The sequence below is a fragment of the Haemaphysalis longicornis genome, unplaced genomic scaffold, assembly GCF_048455015.1.
Source record: "Haemaphysalis longicornis isolate Haplotype H1 unplaced genomic scaffold, Haemaphysalis longicornis Haplotype H1 scaffold_7, whole genome shotgun sequence".
Lineage (NCBI taxonomy): Eukaryota > Metazoa > Arthropoda > Arachnida > Ixodida > Ixodidae > Haemaphysalis > Haemaphysalis longicornis.
In genome coordinates, this window is record NW_027526422.1 from 74,520,120 (window position 1) to 74,532,911 (window position 12,792).

Sequence of the window (12,792 nt, forward strand, 5' to 3'; positions counted from 1 at the left end):
GAGTACTTTACGTGCATTGAAATGTGTTGCCTGCAGTGGTTCTCGGTTCTGCTGTTTCTCTAGCACGCGAGTTCGATTCCCGGCCGCGGCAGCCGGATTTCAATGGGTGCGACATGTGAAACACAGGTGTACATATACATAACTGCAGAGCTCCAGATTGTCTGAGTTAATCTGTTCCCCGCTGCGGCGTTCCTTGTAATCATATTTTTGGTATGTTATACCCAAAATAAAAAATCTTGATGCTGTATGTAAAATTTCAATAAAAAAAGGTTCAATGACTATCAGACCTAGCAAAAAGCATCTATAAAAAGATGCGCACAACTAACGTCAAGAAGCGTGGGGAAGTAAACTCAGAAAATTCTCTTTAATCCTCTTTGCTACACTTCATGTCTGAAATATTAAAGGCAAGACCCAAAACTTTAAGCCCGAGCCTGGCTCAGGCCCACCAAAGAAATGCTTCGGGCCACACAGCCCGGCCCGCAGCTTTCAGGTCAGCCTGGCCTTGTGCGGTCCTCCAGTGACTGTTGTCCGTGACGATGACGATAAGAAAAACACAAAAATATGCACTTTAGGTGAGCTAAACAACTTATTTAATCTAAGGAAAGGAACGTTACACAAATGATGCTTCTTCTTTGGGGCTTGGACGGCGACTGGCGCCCGTCTCTCCCGCTCTCTCGCCGCTCCCACCGCCGGGTCTGGTCCCCGTTTTACGAGTCCGCCGCGCAGCGAGCATCCGGTGAAACGTAACACCACGCGCCTGAGCGCAGGGGGCCGCCGCCGAAACACAAACACACCACGTAGTTGGGAGAGCCGGGGGCCGTATATGTAGTTTCGTGGCGTTCCGTGCGCGACACATTCCCCCCCAAAATGACTCCGTCATTTGCCTTTAGCTACATAGTTCCAATGGGTGAAGTAGTTGAATGGGTCTTCGGAGAACTGTCCCTCCAGGCAGTCGTACTTCACAAGATCGGACCTTTCCGTCACGGCCAGGAAAGGTTGTTTCAACGGTTCCCATTTTCCACATCTGTCTGGGCTGCATTGTTTCGCCTAACAGCACCAAGTCGCCGGGTTTTAGCGGTCTGGGTGTCTTTCCTTGCAGCTGAGAGTTCCGTAGTTCTCTCAGGTATTCTGTAGCCCACCTCTTCCAGAAAGGGTTCAGCATTCTATTCCTATGAGACAGCGTTTGCCTCAATAGGGAAGAAGAAAGTGCCGTTATCTCCTGGCGCTGTGCGTTAGGTAGCGATGTGAGACGTCTTCCAGTCAAAAACAAGGCTGGAGAAAGTGGTTCAGGTTCGTTGGGCTCGCTGTAGACATGTGTGAGGGGGCGCGAATTTAGCATTGCCTCTACTTCGTTCAGCGTTGTGCACAGTTCCTCAAACCTGAGGCTGCTCGTTCCTAGCGTCTTTTTTAGAGCCTGTTTAGTGAGTCCGACCAAGCGCTCATAAAAACCGCCCCACCATGGCGCGCGTTCCACAATGAACTTCCATTGTATGCGAAAGTTGGCGACGAAGTTCTTCACCTCTTCGTTTGTAATGACTGACCAGAGTGCGGCTAGATCCCTACTTGTCTTCTTGAACGTGAGGGCGTTGTCACTATACATAGTGCTCGGTAATCCTCGTCGAGAAATGAATCGACGGAAAGCCAGCAGAAAGGAGGACGCCGACATGTCACTCACCAACTCGAGGTGTATTGCTCGGGTGACACCGCATGTGAAGAGCACGATGTAAGACTTTGTACTCGTCGCTCCTTTAACGAGAAGAGGGCCGGCAAAATCGACACCGGTCACCTCGAAGGGAGAGGCCCGGGTGATGCGGTCAGTCAGAAGGGGGGCGGTCACTTGGCTTGCTGGCCGCGAATGAAAACGTTGGCACGTTATGCACGTCTTTATGGTTCGCTTAACCAGCTGCCTTGCTCCGATCACCCAGAACCGCTCTCTCACTTGCGTCAGTGTATCCCGGATGCCTCCGTGCAACATTTGTTGGTGACACTGCAAAGCTAGAAGCTCCGCCACTTTGCTATTCTTGGGTAAGACGGCGGGGTGCTTCTCGTTGTATCCAAGTTGGCTACGCTGAATCCTTCCCTCAACTCTTAAAATGCCAACACTGTCAATCATCATAGACACATTTCTCAAAGGCGAGTCAAGGGGAATTCTTACTCCTTGGGCGACACACGCAACTTCTCTTGGGAATCCCCTCTTTTGCTCCCGACGTATCCAGTACTCCTCAGCCTGATTCAACTCGTCGGCTGTGAGGGTTCCCAATTCGGTGCTTTGTCGTTTAGTTCTTGAGATGAACCGAAAAACCCATGCCGTGACTCTGGTTAGCTTCGAGTATTTCCCGTAGTGATCCAAATCGATCACAGCCGACTCAGCAGTGGGCGATGTCGTCGCTGGCAATGTCCTATAGTTTCCTTCCTTTCTTCTAGTTCAATTTCACTGAATGTCGCCTCCGGAACCACTGCGGGCCAGTCCGACTCTCTGCGACAAATCCACGGTGCTCCGTTCCACCATAGGGCGTTCGTGGACAGTTGCGCGGCTGGGATCCCGCGTGTTAGAAGATCCGCTGGATTTTCCTTTCCCGGACAATGTCTCCATGTGCACTTGTCCGTGAGGTGTTGAATTTCGGTGACTCTGTTGCGTACGAACTGCTGCCAGCGGTCGGAATTTCCATGGATCCAGTGGAGCGCGATTGTTGAATCCGACCACAGGTAGACGTTGGAAGGCTGTTCCTCGAGGGTTTTCAAAATGTAGCGACACAATCGAGCAGCAAGCAGGCATGCCATTAGTTCAAGTCTCGCCAGTGTAATTTCTTTGACTGGCGCCACCCTTGACTTGCTTATCAGGATTGTCGAGCTTGCACCGTTTTCACCCTCGACGGTGAGGTAGGCGACCGCTCCGTATGCCAGCGGACTGGCATCGGCGAAAATGTGAAGACAGTCTGTCCTCCCTCCGTTTACTTGCGACCCGTAGTACCGTGGTACTTGAACCTCGGAAAGATGTTGGAGTCCGTCTAGCCACTCCGTCCAGGCCGCCGCGGTGTCGTCAGGTAGCGTGTCGTCCCAGTCTATGTTTCTCCGCCACAGCTGTTGGAATAGGATCTTGGCCCGCACGATGAAAGGAGAAAGCCACCCCAGTGGGTCATAGATCCGCGCCGTTGTTTGCAGCATGGACCGTTTTGTGGGTGGTTCTACGTCGCGAAGGCGATCCGTGCATGGAGAGAACGTTAACTGGTCAGCACATGGGTCCCACGTAAGTCCCAAAACCTTCAGTACTCCCGACAGATAGCCGAGATGAATGGCGGCCCGGGAGTCACGCTGGAATTGCTGGCGTAGCGTTTCGCTGTTAGACGACCATTTGTGCAGTTTCATTTTCGCTGCTTCAAACATTTCCGTCGCATCATTGTAGAGCTTTATTGCTGCTTCCTCACTTTCAGCTCCCGTTAACAAGTCATCCACGTAGAGACTGTTCTTGATCCGACTCGCAGTTTGAGGGTACCGTTCTTCGCATTTCCCCAAGTGGTGTTGAAGCGTTGCAGAAAGCAGAAATGGGCTAGCCGTCGTTCCGAAAGGTACACGGGTCATGCACCAAGTCGCAATCGGTGGAAGTGATTCACCCGGTTTTGGTGTTGTTTGAAACCACAGAAAACGCAACGCGTCTCTGTCGACCGGTCGTATGCCCACCTGTAGAAATGCTTGTTCGATGTCCGCGACCAGCGCGACTCGGTGTCTTCGGAAGTTGAGCAGTAGACCGACTAAATCGGCGGTCAGGTTCGGCCCGCTTTCCAAGTTGTCGTTGAGTGATTTTGCTGAATTATTGTGCGACGAGGCGTCAAAAACCACCCGAAGCTTCTGGGCGTCACGTACTACAGCCTGATGTGGCATATAGTAAACGGCATCGGCTTCACTCATGCTGTCTTCGATAAGTTCTGCTATTCCCAGGCGTTCGTAGTTTCGGATTACTGCGTCGTAGTCCTGGCACAAGTCTGGGGAGCTTTGAAGGCGCCTCGCCAAGTGCTGTAAGCGCTTCAAGGCTATCTCCTTATTATGGTGTAGCGACGTTATTGGCTTCCAAGGAAGCGCCACCTCGTAGCGTCCATCCACTCGTTTGACGGTCTCCTCGAAAAATTCGAGGGTGGGATGTGGGCTCTTCGTTTCGTCGATGTCGGTCACTCCAATCGATTCCAGCGTCCAGAACTTGGTCAGCACGTCAGTCGCATTTCTTTCAATGACAGACGTTCGCAGCGCGATTGTTTGCGTGCACTGGGACGACGCATAACTCCCCTCCACAGGTCCTTGAATACTCCAGCCGACTGCCGTCTCCACTGCCCTTAGCTTTCCCTCGAGCTTAGTGGTCCGGCCCGTCGTGAGCTGCCAGAAGTGATCAGATCCGATGAGCAGCTCGATACTTTCTGGGCCACTGACATCCGCCACATCGTAGCCGAGGGCCGTGAGACGGTCGGTCCACATACTTGGTGGTGAAGGGAGAATTTGGTCACAAATTACATCGGTCTCCAGAACATCTAACTCAAGTTCCTTTCGATCTTTGGTTTGCAGTTTTACAGCCACTCTCTTATACAGTTTCTCATCTTGGTGACCTCCGAAGACGCCAACTGTAAGCTTCTCGCTTCCGAGCAATTTGCATCCCAATTTCCTCGACGTAGCCGTTGTTATGTAAGAGCGTTGACTACCGCCGTCGAATAGGATTCGCACCTGAGCTCTGGAAGCCCCTCCGCAACACCAAGCTGTCGCAGTTTGGAGCAAAACCGTCGGTTTGGGGGAGGTTTCACTTTCTGTGACGGGAGCCTCAAGAGTCACGTGCGCGTTTGTGACGGGGTTGGTCGCTTCTCCTGCATTCGCCCTTGCATACGTCGGATCGCACATAGTGCTAGCATGTCTCTTCTGACACTTGGTACAGCGAACGTTTGTCCTGCATGCGCGGGCCTGATGACCTTTGTTCGTGCATCTGAAGCACCTTCCCTCGGACAGCAAAAGCCTTTTCTTTTCTTCTATTGTTTTTGTACCTCCGCAGTGTTGCGTCGTATGGCCGTTAGTTTTACAGAAGAAACACCATTCTTGAGTTGCATTTTGGTGTAGCATTGCAGCTGATGGAGCATGCCTTTGTTGGTCTTTTGCGTGCGATTTGGAGCCTCGGTCGTTGGTGTTGTGCCTCGTAGGCGGTTTCACGTCCATGCATTGCAGTGCAGCAAGGTTTTCGCGGCTTTCCACTTCAACTCCAAGGAATGACAAGAGCCTTGAAAACGTGCAAACGGTACCTTTCTTTTCTCCACCCGTCGTTGTTGGTGAACCGTCTGGGTTTGTCTGTGGTTCGGAAGTAGGGCTGCGCGTTTCCAGTACTCCCCTGCGGCTGAAGTCCAGCAAAATGTCTCTCGGAATCGCTCTCTGCAAGACGGGAAGCAACATACAGTCGAAGGTGTCGAGTTTTCGGCCAAGGGCCTCGAGTCCCCTAATATGCGCTGACACAGTGTCGTACAGGCGACGAAGTCCACGCACATCGTCTGAGGCGCGCACAGGCTGTATGTCGATGAGCTTCTTCATGTGCTCCTGAATTAGGAGCTCTTCGTTGCCGAAGCGTTGTTTCAGAAGCTGCGTCGCGTCAGTGTAGCAATGGGACGTGGCCGGCAGACCGGTCAGCACGGAAGCTGCGTCACCTGTTAGGGATGTTTTCAGGTAGTGGAACTTGTCCAGCGTGGAGAGATGTTCGTTTTTGTCCACCATCTGCTCGAACAGCTCCCAGAAGGACTGCCACTCATGCCGGCGTCCGCTGAACTTGCCCAGTTCGATTCTTGGTAATTTTGCGTTGATCCGTTGTGACGTCGTTGGTTGCGATCCGTCACCGTTCGTTGGTACGGTTGCTTGGGTTATCGTTGCTTGATCTGGAGAGTCTTGCCTTGAGTCGCCGTTAAAATGCTGCTCCAGCCGTGCCAAGCATTGGACGATGCGGTCCTTGTATTCCAATTCTTGGCTGTACTCTTCCTCCAGGTCGTCCTCGGAAATGAGGGGCTCGATCTCCTTGTTGACAGTGTCGAGCTCCCTTTGAATGGATGTCAAGCGTGCATGTAGCACCCTCGCCTCGTTCTGTGCGAGGCTACTTTGCAGGCTTTGCTGACTTTCGTTGATGAGGCGTGTGGCCTGGGACCGGAGAACAGTGCGTTTCTTGCGCCCGCGTTCCATCTTCACCCAAGAGCATCGCAGTTCCTTTGGCTCACCCGTAGCACATCACAGGGTCGTTGTAGAGACGTTAGGGCGTGGTTTCGTTGATGCAAGTCCACGGCACGATGAATTCCCGGGTTTCGGCACCAGAATGTTGTCCGTGACGATGACGATAAGAAAAACACAAAAATATGCACTTTAGGTGAGCTAAACAACTTATTTAATCTAAGGAAAGGAACGTTACACAAATGATGCTTCTTCTTTGGGGCTTGGACGGCGACTGGCGCCCGTCTCTCCCGCTCTCTCGCCGCTCCCACCGCCGGGTCTGGTCCCCGTTTTACGAGTCCGCCGCGCAGCGAGCATCCGGTGAAACGTAACACCACGCGCCTGAGCGCAGGGGGCCGCCGCCGAAACACAAACACACCACGCAGTTGGGAGAGCCGGGGGCCGTATATGTAGTTTCGTGGCGTTCCGTGCGCGACAGTGACCACTCCGGAATTGGAATGACTCCGGATTCATTCCAACCTTTTCGAGATGCTGGAATGGAATGGGAATGGAATTAAGTTCCTCTTGCCTGAAATGGACTGGTGATTTTCAGACGATGGTGTTACCATCGCTGGTGCCTTCTGGCTACTTAAGTAGTCTAAGGTTGCATTTTAGACTCTTGTTCCTACTCCAAATTCAGCCACACATCCAAGAAGCGAGCTTCAGATGTGTTGCTGAGCTTTCCACCTCCACGCTCTGCTACAGTAATGAGCAGCTGGGATGTATGATTGCATTAGACATCATATACGACAATGCAGAAGACACAGCTGCCAAAGGGCGCTTGTTTCTAACAGTTCTGGCTCCAGCAGCGCCCCTGTTTTCGAGTGTTTTGACAGCTCTCAGCAGTGCGACGCCATGCTTTGCTTTGATCCGAATGTGCGCCCTCTCCTCCAGTTGTGCCAAACTTGTTCGTAGTTTGGTTGCTGTGTTTCTGTGCACGTGGCCTTTGCGCCTAATTTACTGAAGCCTTAGTCGTCAGCTTGAGAGATGGAGCATCGCCACTATTTGGGTAGGAAGGCCTCATTTCAAAATTATGATAAAGTACTCCTGATTAGGGATGGGCGAATAGTGAATTTGAGGTTCGAAGCGAATAACATGACCTGATAGAATAATTTCGAATCGACTATACATATAGTTCCTATAGTACACATCACAAATTATGAAGGAAAATTAGCGAATTGTGACCCAACTAAGAATTGAATTCACGTAGGCACAGCATTTTGTGAAACCTTTACGGGTTGAGTGTTTATTCAGAAATTACATGCACAGTTTTCCTTTATTGTATTCACAAGTTTTTGTGAAGAAATACTAGTTGCTCCACATGCTAAGGGAGAAGCAGCTCCCGCTGGCTGCTGACGACAGCGCAGTTAGTAGTCGCCAAAATAAAAGTCACGCGCCGCTGGTTCCAGAGTTTTTAGCGCTATCAAGAAACTCCGTTAAAAATATTCGCTCCAATCCACGCTATGAAGGGTGGTCGGAAAGCGAAGCTGTAAACGACACCCACGACAACTAACCATGTGACGTCACTTGATTTCACACACGTTGCTCTACAAAGAATGAAACCAGAGATTCTACCAGCCGTTACCTGGGATTCGCGCCAAAAAGCGCCCTCCCCCTCCCCAGCTGCTGAATCAAAACCAGTGTCTGCCTCCCCGTCTCCACGTGTGGGCGTAGCTTAGTCGCTAAGACGACGGGCTGTCGCTCTGCTTCTCTTAGGGCCCAGGTTTGATCCCTGGCAGTGCCAGTAGTTTTATTTAGCCTGGTTTGGAGTTTCTTGTGGCGCACACGACGAAACCGTTGGCTGGTAGAGGTAGAAAGCTTTGCCTTAAAAGCGTAATGTAGCCACTAGTGTCTGTGTTTGTAGATAACCAAGGTGCAAGTTACAGGCTGCCAGAGATTAACAGTGTTCTGCTAATTCTGTATCGAATCGGCAGTACAGTTCCACTGGCTTGGTGCCATTATGTTGGCAGCAGTGTCGTTTCAGTGCCATATTTGAATGGATAGTGTGATGGCGGCCTAGAGCTCGTCGCACCTCTGGGCAGCACAGCAATTAACTTGGCACTGATGGTAGAAATGTCCACATTGGTGAGGTCTTGTGTCAAGCCTGGGATGATATCTCGGAAGGCTTGACCAAAAATCTTGGCTTTGGCTGCCTAACCGGGAGCGTCGAATAATTCGAAAATATCAAACACCAGCATACGGATCGAAGCGAATAACGAATACAGAGAAATTCGATCAAATATTCGACAACACCGAATACTCGCTTATCCCTGGTCCTGATGCATATAGGTTGCTCGTTCGTAGAAACAAATTGCCTGGCCATACTTTTTATTTTGTTAGGGCTCCTGTCACGATATGGTTCTGTCACCTTAAGTGTTATATGGCACGTAAGTCTTTAGGACAGCTGACCTGAGTGTTTTAGACCTAACAAATATAGCAGCCCATGCTTAATATCAGCAAACCCGATTATGCATTTGTTCAATTTGTTGCGTTATGTGGAAAAAAAGCCGAGGGCTTAAGTCGGGTCGGAAAACGCCCACTAAAGGCTCCAGGCATACCTTTACACACGCATAAAGTGAAAGGGTTATAAATAATTTCCTGTGTTGAACGGATTGTGCTGAGGTAATGCCAGAGCAATAAGCAAGCGAAATAGAGGTCAACGTGGAAGTGATGGCGACTTTCCTACGGTGACTGCAAAACTGTCAATGGTACGTGTTTCGTGACGCTGCCTTGCTGTCTCTTGCGTTGGTATAGAAAATTACTGCCCAAATGCTTTATATCCTCTTGAAATCATTCAAGTGAGCATTTAAAGTGCGTGTAGATGTGAGAAGGTACGCGCGACATGCCTGTGAGTTCTGACGGTACGTGAAGCAGATAGCAAGATTGACAGGCAGCGCAACGAAACTGCATGGAAAATGCAGCCATCAACGTAATAAGTGCTTCATCTCGCGCCGCGTAAGAACAAAATATTAGAACAAGCTCTCGCAATAGCAAAAAGGGGCAGTGTCGATACTTCCCCTTTTCGCATTAGAAGGGTAGTTCTGCACGAGATATGTCACCAAGCCTTTGAGAAATTAAAGGAATGGAATTGAACTGGCCGTCCATTCCAGGAGTGGGAATAGGTTAAGTGTTGTCATTTCGAGACATTGAAGGGAATGAAATTGCGACAAGTTCTGATTCCTCGGAATGGAACTGGAATGAAATTGGGATGCCATTCCGATACACTGGTGCACACCAGCTACGCAAAACCCTGATTCTATGGAGGCTGCGGTGTATGTCAGTCTGCTTGCTGTTGTAATTCGCGCCGTAAGAAGAAACGGAATTAAAAAAAAAAAGACTCGAACGCGGAACAGAAACCAGTCAAAGTAATTCGTGCAACAACACAAAGAAACAAACGCGAGTAAAAATACGCAAATACGACGTTTCAGCAAACAAGAAGTATCGATGTTAAACAATTGCTTCAAAAGAAAAATTACCTTTAGCACTCTGCCCGCTCTGCCTTTAGCATCATGCTGAATGTCACCGCCAGAACCACCAGAACCGCGTTATCATTTAGCGAGTTTTTCTCGCCGACGTTTGGCAACACTGGGACCCCAGTGTGCAGTTCGAAAACGTCCCAGATTTGAACGTGGCTCTGTTCGAAGCGCACTTGTTAAACTGTAGGTACTGCTTCAAAGCAGGCACTGCGTGCAGCACAATCCTGATTTAACCCTTTTTGTTATATCTACGCATTGCTCAAAGCACTTCGTTCATCTCATTTTGCAGAGGCCGTCCAACCGACGCCTTCCCACCATAGCGAAAGACCCGTCACCATGCCGCAGTCTTCCGTAAGTTCATGCTTTGCTTCTGTGCGTTCTTATGTTGCATACGGCCTGCATACTGCGTATCTGAAAGCCTGCGCTTCGTTATTTTGAAGTGAATTCTTTGACTGTCGGTGTTCCAACGTGGCGTGGTGCGAATTTCGGGAAGGGAAGGCCGGAAATCAAACGGCAAATCTACAATGGAAGGCGCGTGGTCTAGTAGTGCGTTATTAGAGGGAATGACAACCCCTGCGAAGACATGACCTTGCAGAATACTCCGGCCACATTCGAACTTAAGATGTGGGTGCACGAAAAGAGCGAAGCGGAGCAACTTTTTTTTAGTTTTTGGATGTCCCTCCCCCATTGACACCGCCGTCCACAGCCTTCCTTGTTGGCGTGCCCTAATCCCGGAGAAAGGTGCTGGCGTTGACTGCCTGCCGCAAAGCGGGCAAATGTCAGGAGGAAGCTTTCCGTCGACATGTCGCTTACTACCTACGGGCGCCCACAGCCGGACCCAGAGTGACCTCATCTGAGGGGGCGGAGTAGGGTCTCTATGGTGACTAAAGAATTAGTACAGCCGGCAAAAGACTTTTCTATACCGCGCGAGCGGCATGGTCTGGACTGTGCGGGAAACATCTAGTGATAACGTCTGGTTTGAGAAGCGTAAAATGTGAGCATGCACGACTCGCATCAGCTCCATTGCTGCTTCCCTTGTCGCTGTTCCCGTCGCCTTGGCTTCCGTACCTTCTTCCGTCGCGAGATGCGCTGCGGGGCAGGGACACAAAAGTGGAGATTAGCGAGTGTTAGGGCAATGGTCTAATTAGTGTCGCATGATGGCCGCCATGGGAGCAGTCATAGTTGATTTTACCCAACCGGACCAACCGTTTCCGCTCACTGAGTACCCAGAGTCACTGTTAATTATTTATAGTGACGCTGGCTAGTTAGTGAGCGGAAGCGGTTTGGCCGGTTGCGTCGAATCAAGACATACTGCTCTAATCAATGCAGACTGATCACTTGTAGTTGCGAAACTACACCTGCGAGGATTGCTGCACTGGATTGGAGCAGTATGTCTTGATTCGACGCAACCGGCCAAACCGCTTCCGCTCACTAACTAGCCAGCGTCACTATAAATAATTAACAGTGACTCTGGGTACTCAGTGAGCGGAAACGGTTGGTCCGTTTGGGTAAAATCAACTATGACTGCTCCCATGGCGGCCATCATGCGACACTAATTAGACCGTTGCCGAGTGTTAGTACAACGTTGGCTGCGTTTAACTACGTGCAACGCTTAATTTTCGCGGCGCCCTACAGAATTTAGACTTGTTTTTTCTGTATGCGAGAAAACGAACAACACTCGCCGGAAACGCATCCATCGCTACCGGTGTTCCACAGTGACTAGATATCCGTCCGGGATCGCTTGCACAGTGCATTAAGTATTGTGGCATTATCCCGTCAGCAGTGGCGTGCAAAGCCTAGTGCGGAAACCCGATAGTGGTGCACGCGATACTCGTGCAGTGTATTGTCAGGACGATGACGCAGTGAACAGCTGTGCGCCAAAGCTAATGCAGACAAAAAACTTGCACAGCGCGCGCTAAGTCGGGTAATCTCTGTTTTTGTTTCCCGGCCCGGCAGCGCAGGCATGCAGCGCTTATTACGGTCAAAGGCGTGGAAGCCAAGGCGACAGGCACAGCGAGGAGGGACCCAGCCATCGCGCTGATGCGGGCTGCGCATGTTCACTTTCTACCGCTCTCAAACCAGGCGTTATCTCTTGGTGTTTCCCACGCAGTTTGGTGCTCGCCGCTCAAGCGTTATAGACAAGCCTTTTGCCGACTGTACTGTAGGCGTGGTAGTGCTATTTTGCCCAGGAGACCCCAACTTCCCCTTACGTCTGCCACTGAATGCACAGCTCTGGTAAAAGTCCGTCAGTGGTTCAAAATAAGACTTCTACGTTTTCTCTTTTTTTTTTTTTTGAAGAATTTGTCTTGTTCAGTCGCACCCTTCAACAAATGGAACCACTTTTGACATCCAGTACCATGACCACAGGTTGTGCAGCGCCCTAGTGCCTTCCTTTTTTATGTGGCCTCCCATACTGTTATGACACAGAAATTGAGAATGCTTCTCGCTATTAAGGCAATGTTTAGACGCCCTGCAGGCAATAATTATTTGTCAGCGTGAGTGCGTGGGGTCGATCAGTGGTTCCACTGAATGGTGCATAGATGGCAGCGTGACCGGGTGTGTTGCTTTGATGGGGTGCTCTGAATGTTCTAGGCTCCCCTCCAGCCATTGGGCCCGTTATCTTCGAACACGCCAAAATTTCTGTCATGGCGACAGATCAAAGTGTGTTTCTTATTCAGGGAGAATGGTTGTTCTAACAAAGGCTCTCTCCTGATTCTGAAAGTTACAACACAGCAAAAGAAAAAAAAAGATTAAAGTGAAGGCGCTCAGGACGAACATCGTATTGCCAACCTGCACTCTGATCGCTCCTGAACTTGCTGTAGCAATATCTGTGTTTCTCTCATTTCATCCTGCACTGAGCAGTCCCTTTTCTGCATTCCATCAATGACTTTCAGGGATTCTTTGAGGTTTTGAAAGGGCTGCACTCATGCTGTGGCCTGTTGCGGGTGATTTGAGCTGCTGAACCATTCAGTTGATACCAGTTGTTGAGGGGTGTGTGGGCTGTCAAAGCAGACATCCCTCAATGACAACTGGTACAACCCGCCACCAGCGCCAGTGAGTCCTCTCGTTGGCCACCCGAGAAGGGGGATGGCGAAGCAAGCCT

At 50.4% G+C, this 12,792-nt stretch overlaps 1 protein-coding gene across 1 annotated transcript in view; it reads left to right on the forward strand.

Moving 5' to 3' along the window:
- The first annotated feature begins 9,741 nt into the window (after positions 1-9,741).
- LOC144145968 (uncharacterized) overlaps positions 9,742-12,792 on the forward strand; it is a 32,453-nt gene continuing 29,402 nt past the window's right edge. Inside the window, exons 1-2 of the mRNA XM_077677848.1 lie at positions 9,742-9,872; positions 9,979-10,040. Coding sequence (XP_077533974.1) covers positions 10,026-10,040 — 15 coding nt within the window. The 5' untranslated portion in view covers positions 9,742-9,872; positions 9,979-10,025. The remainder of the gene's footprint in view (positions 9,873-9,978; positions 10,041-12,792) is intronic.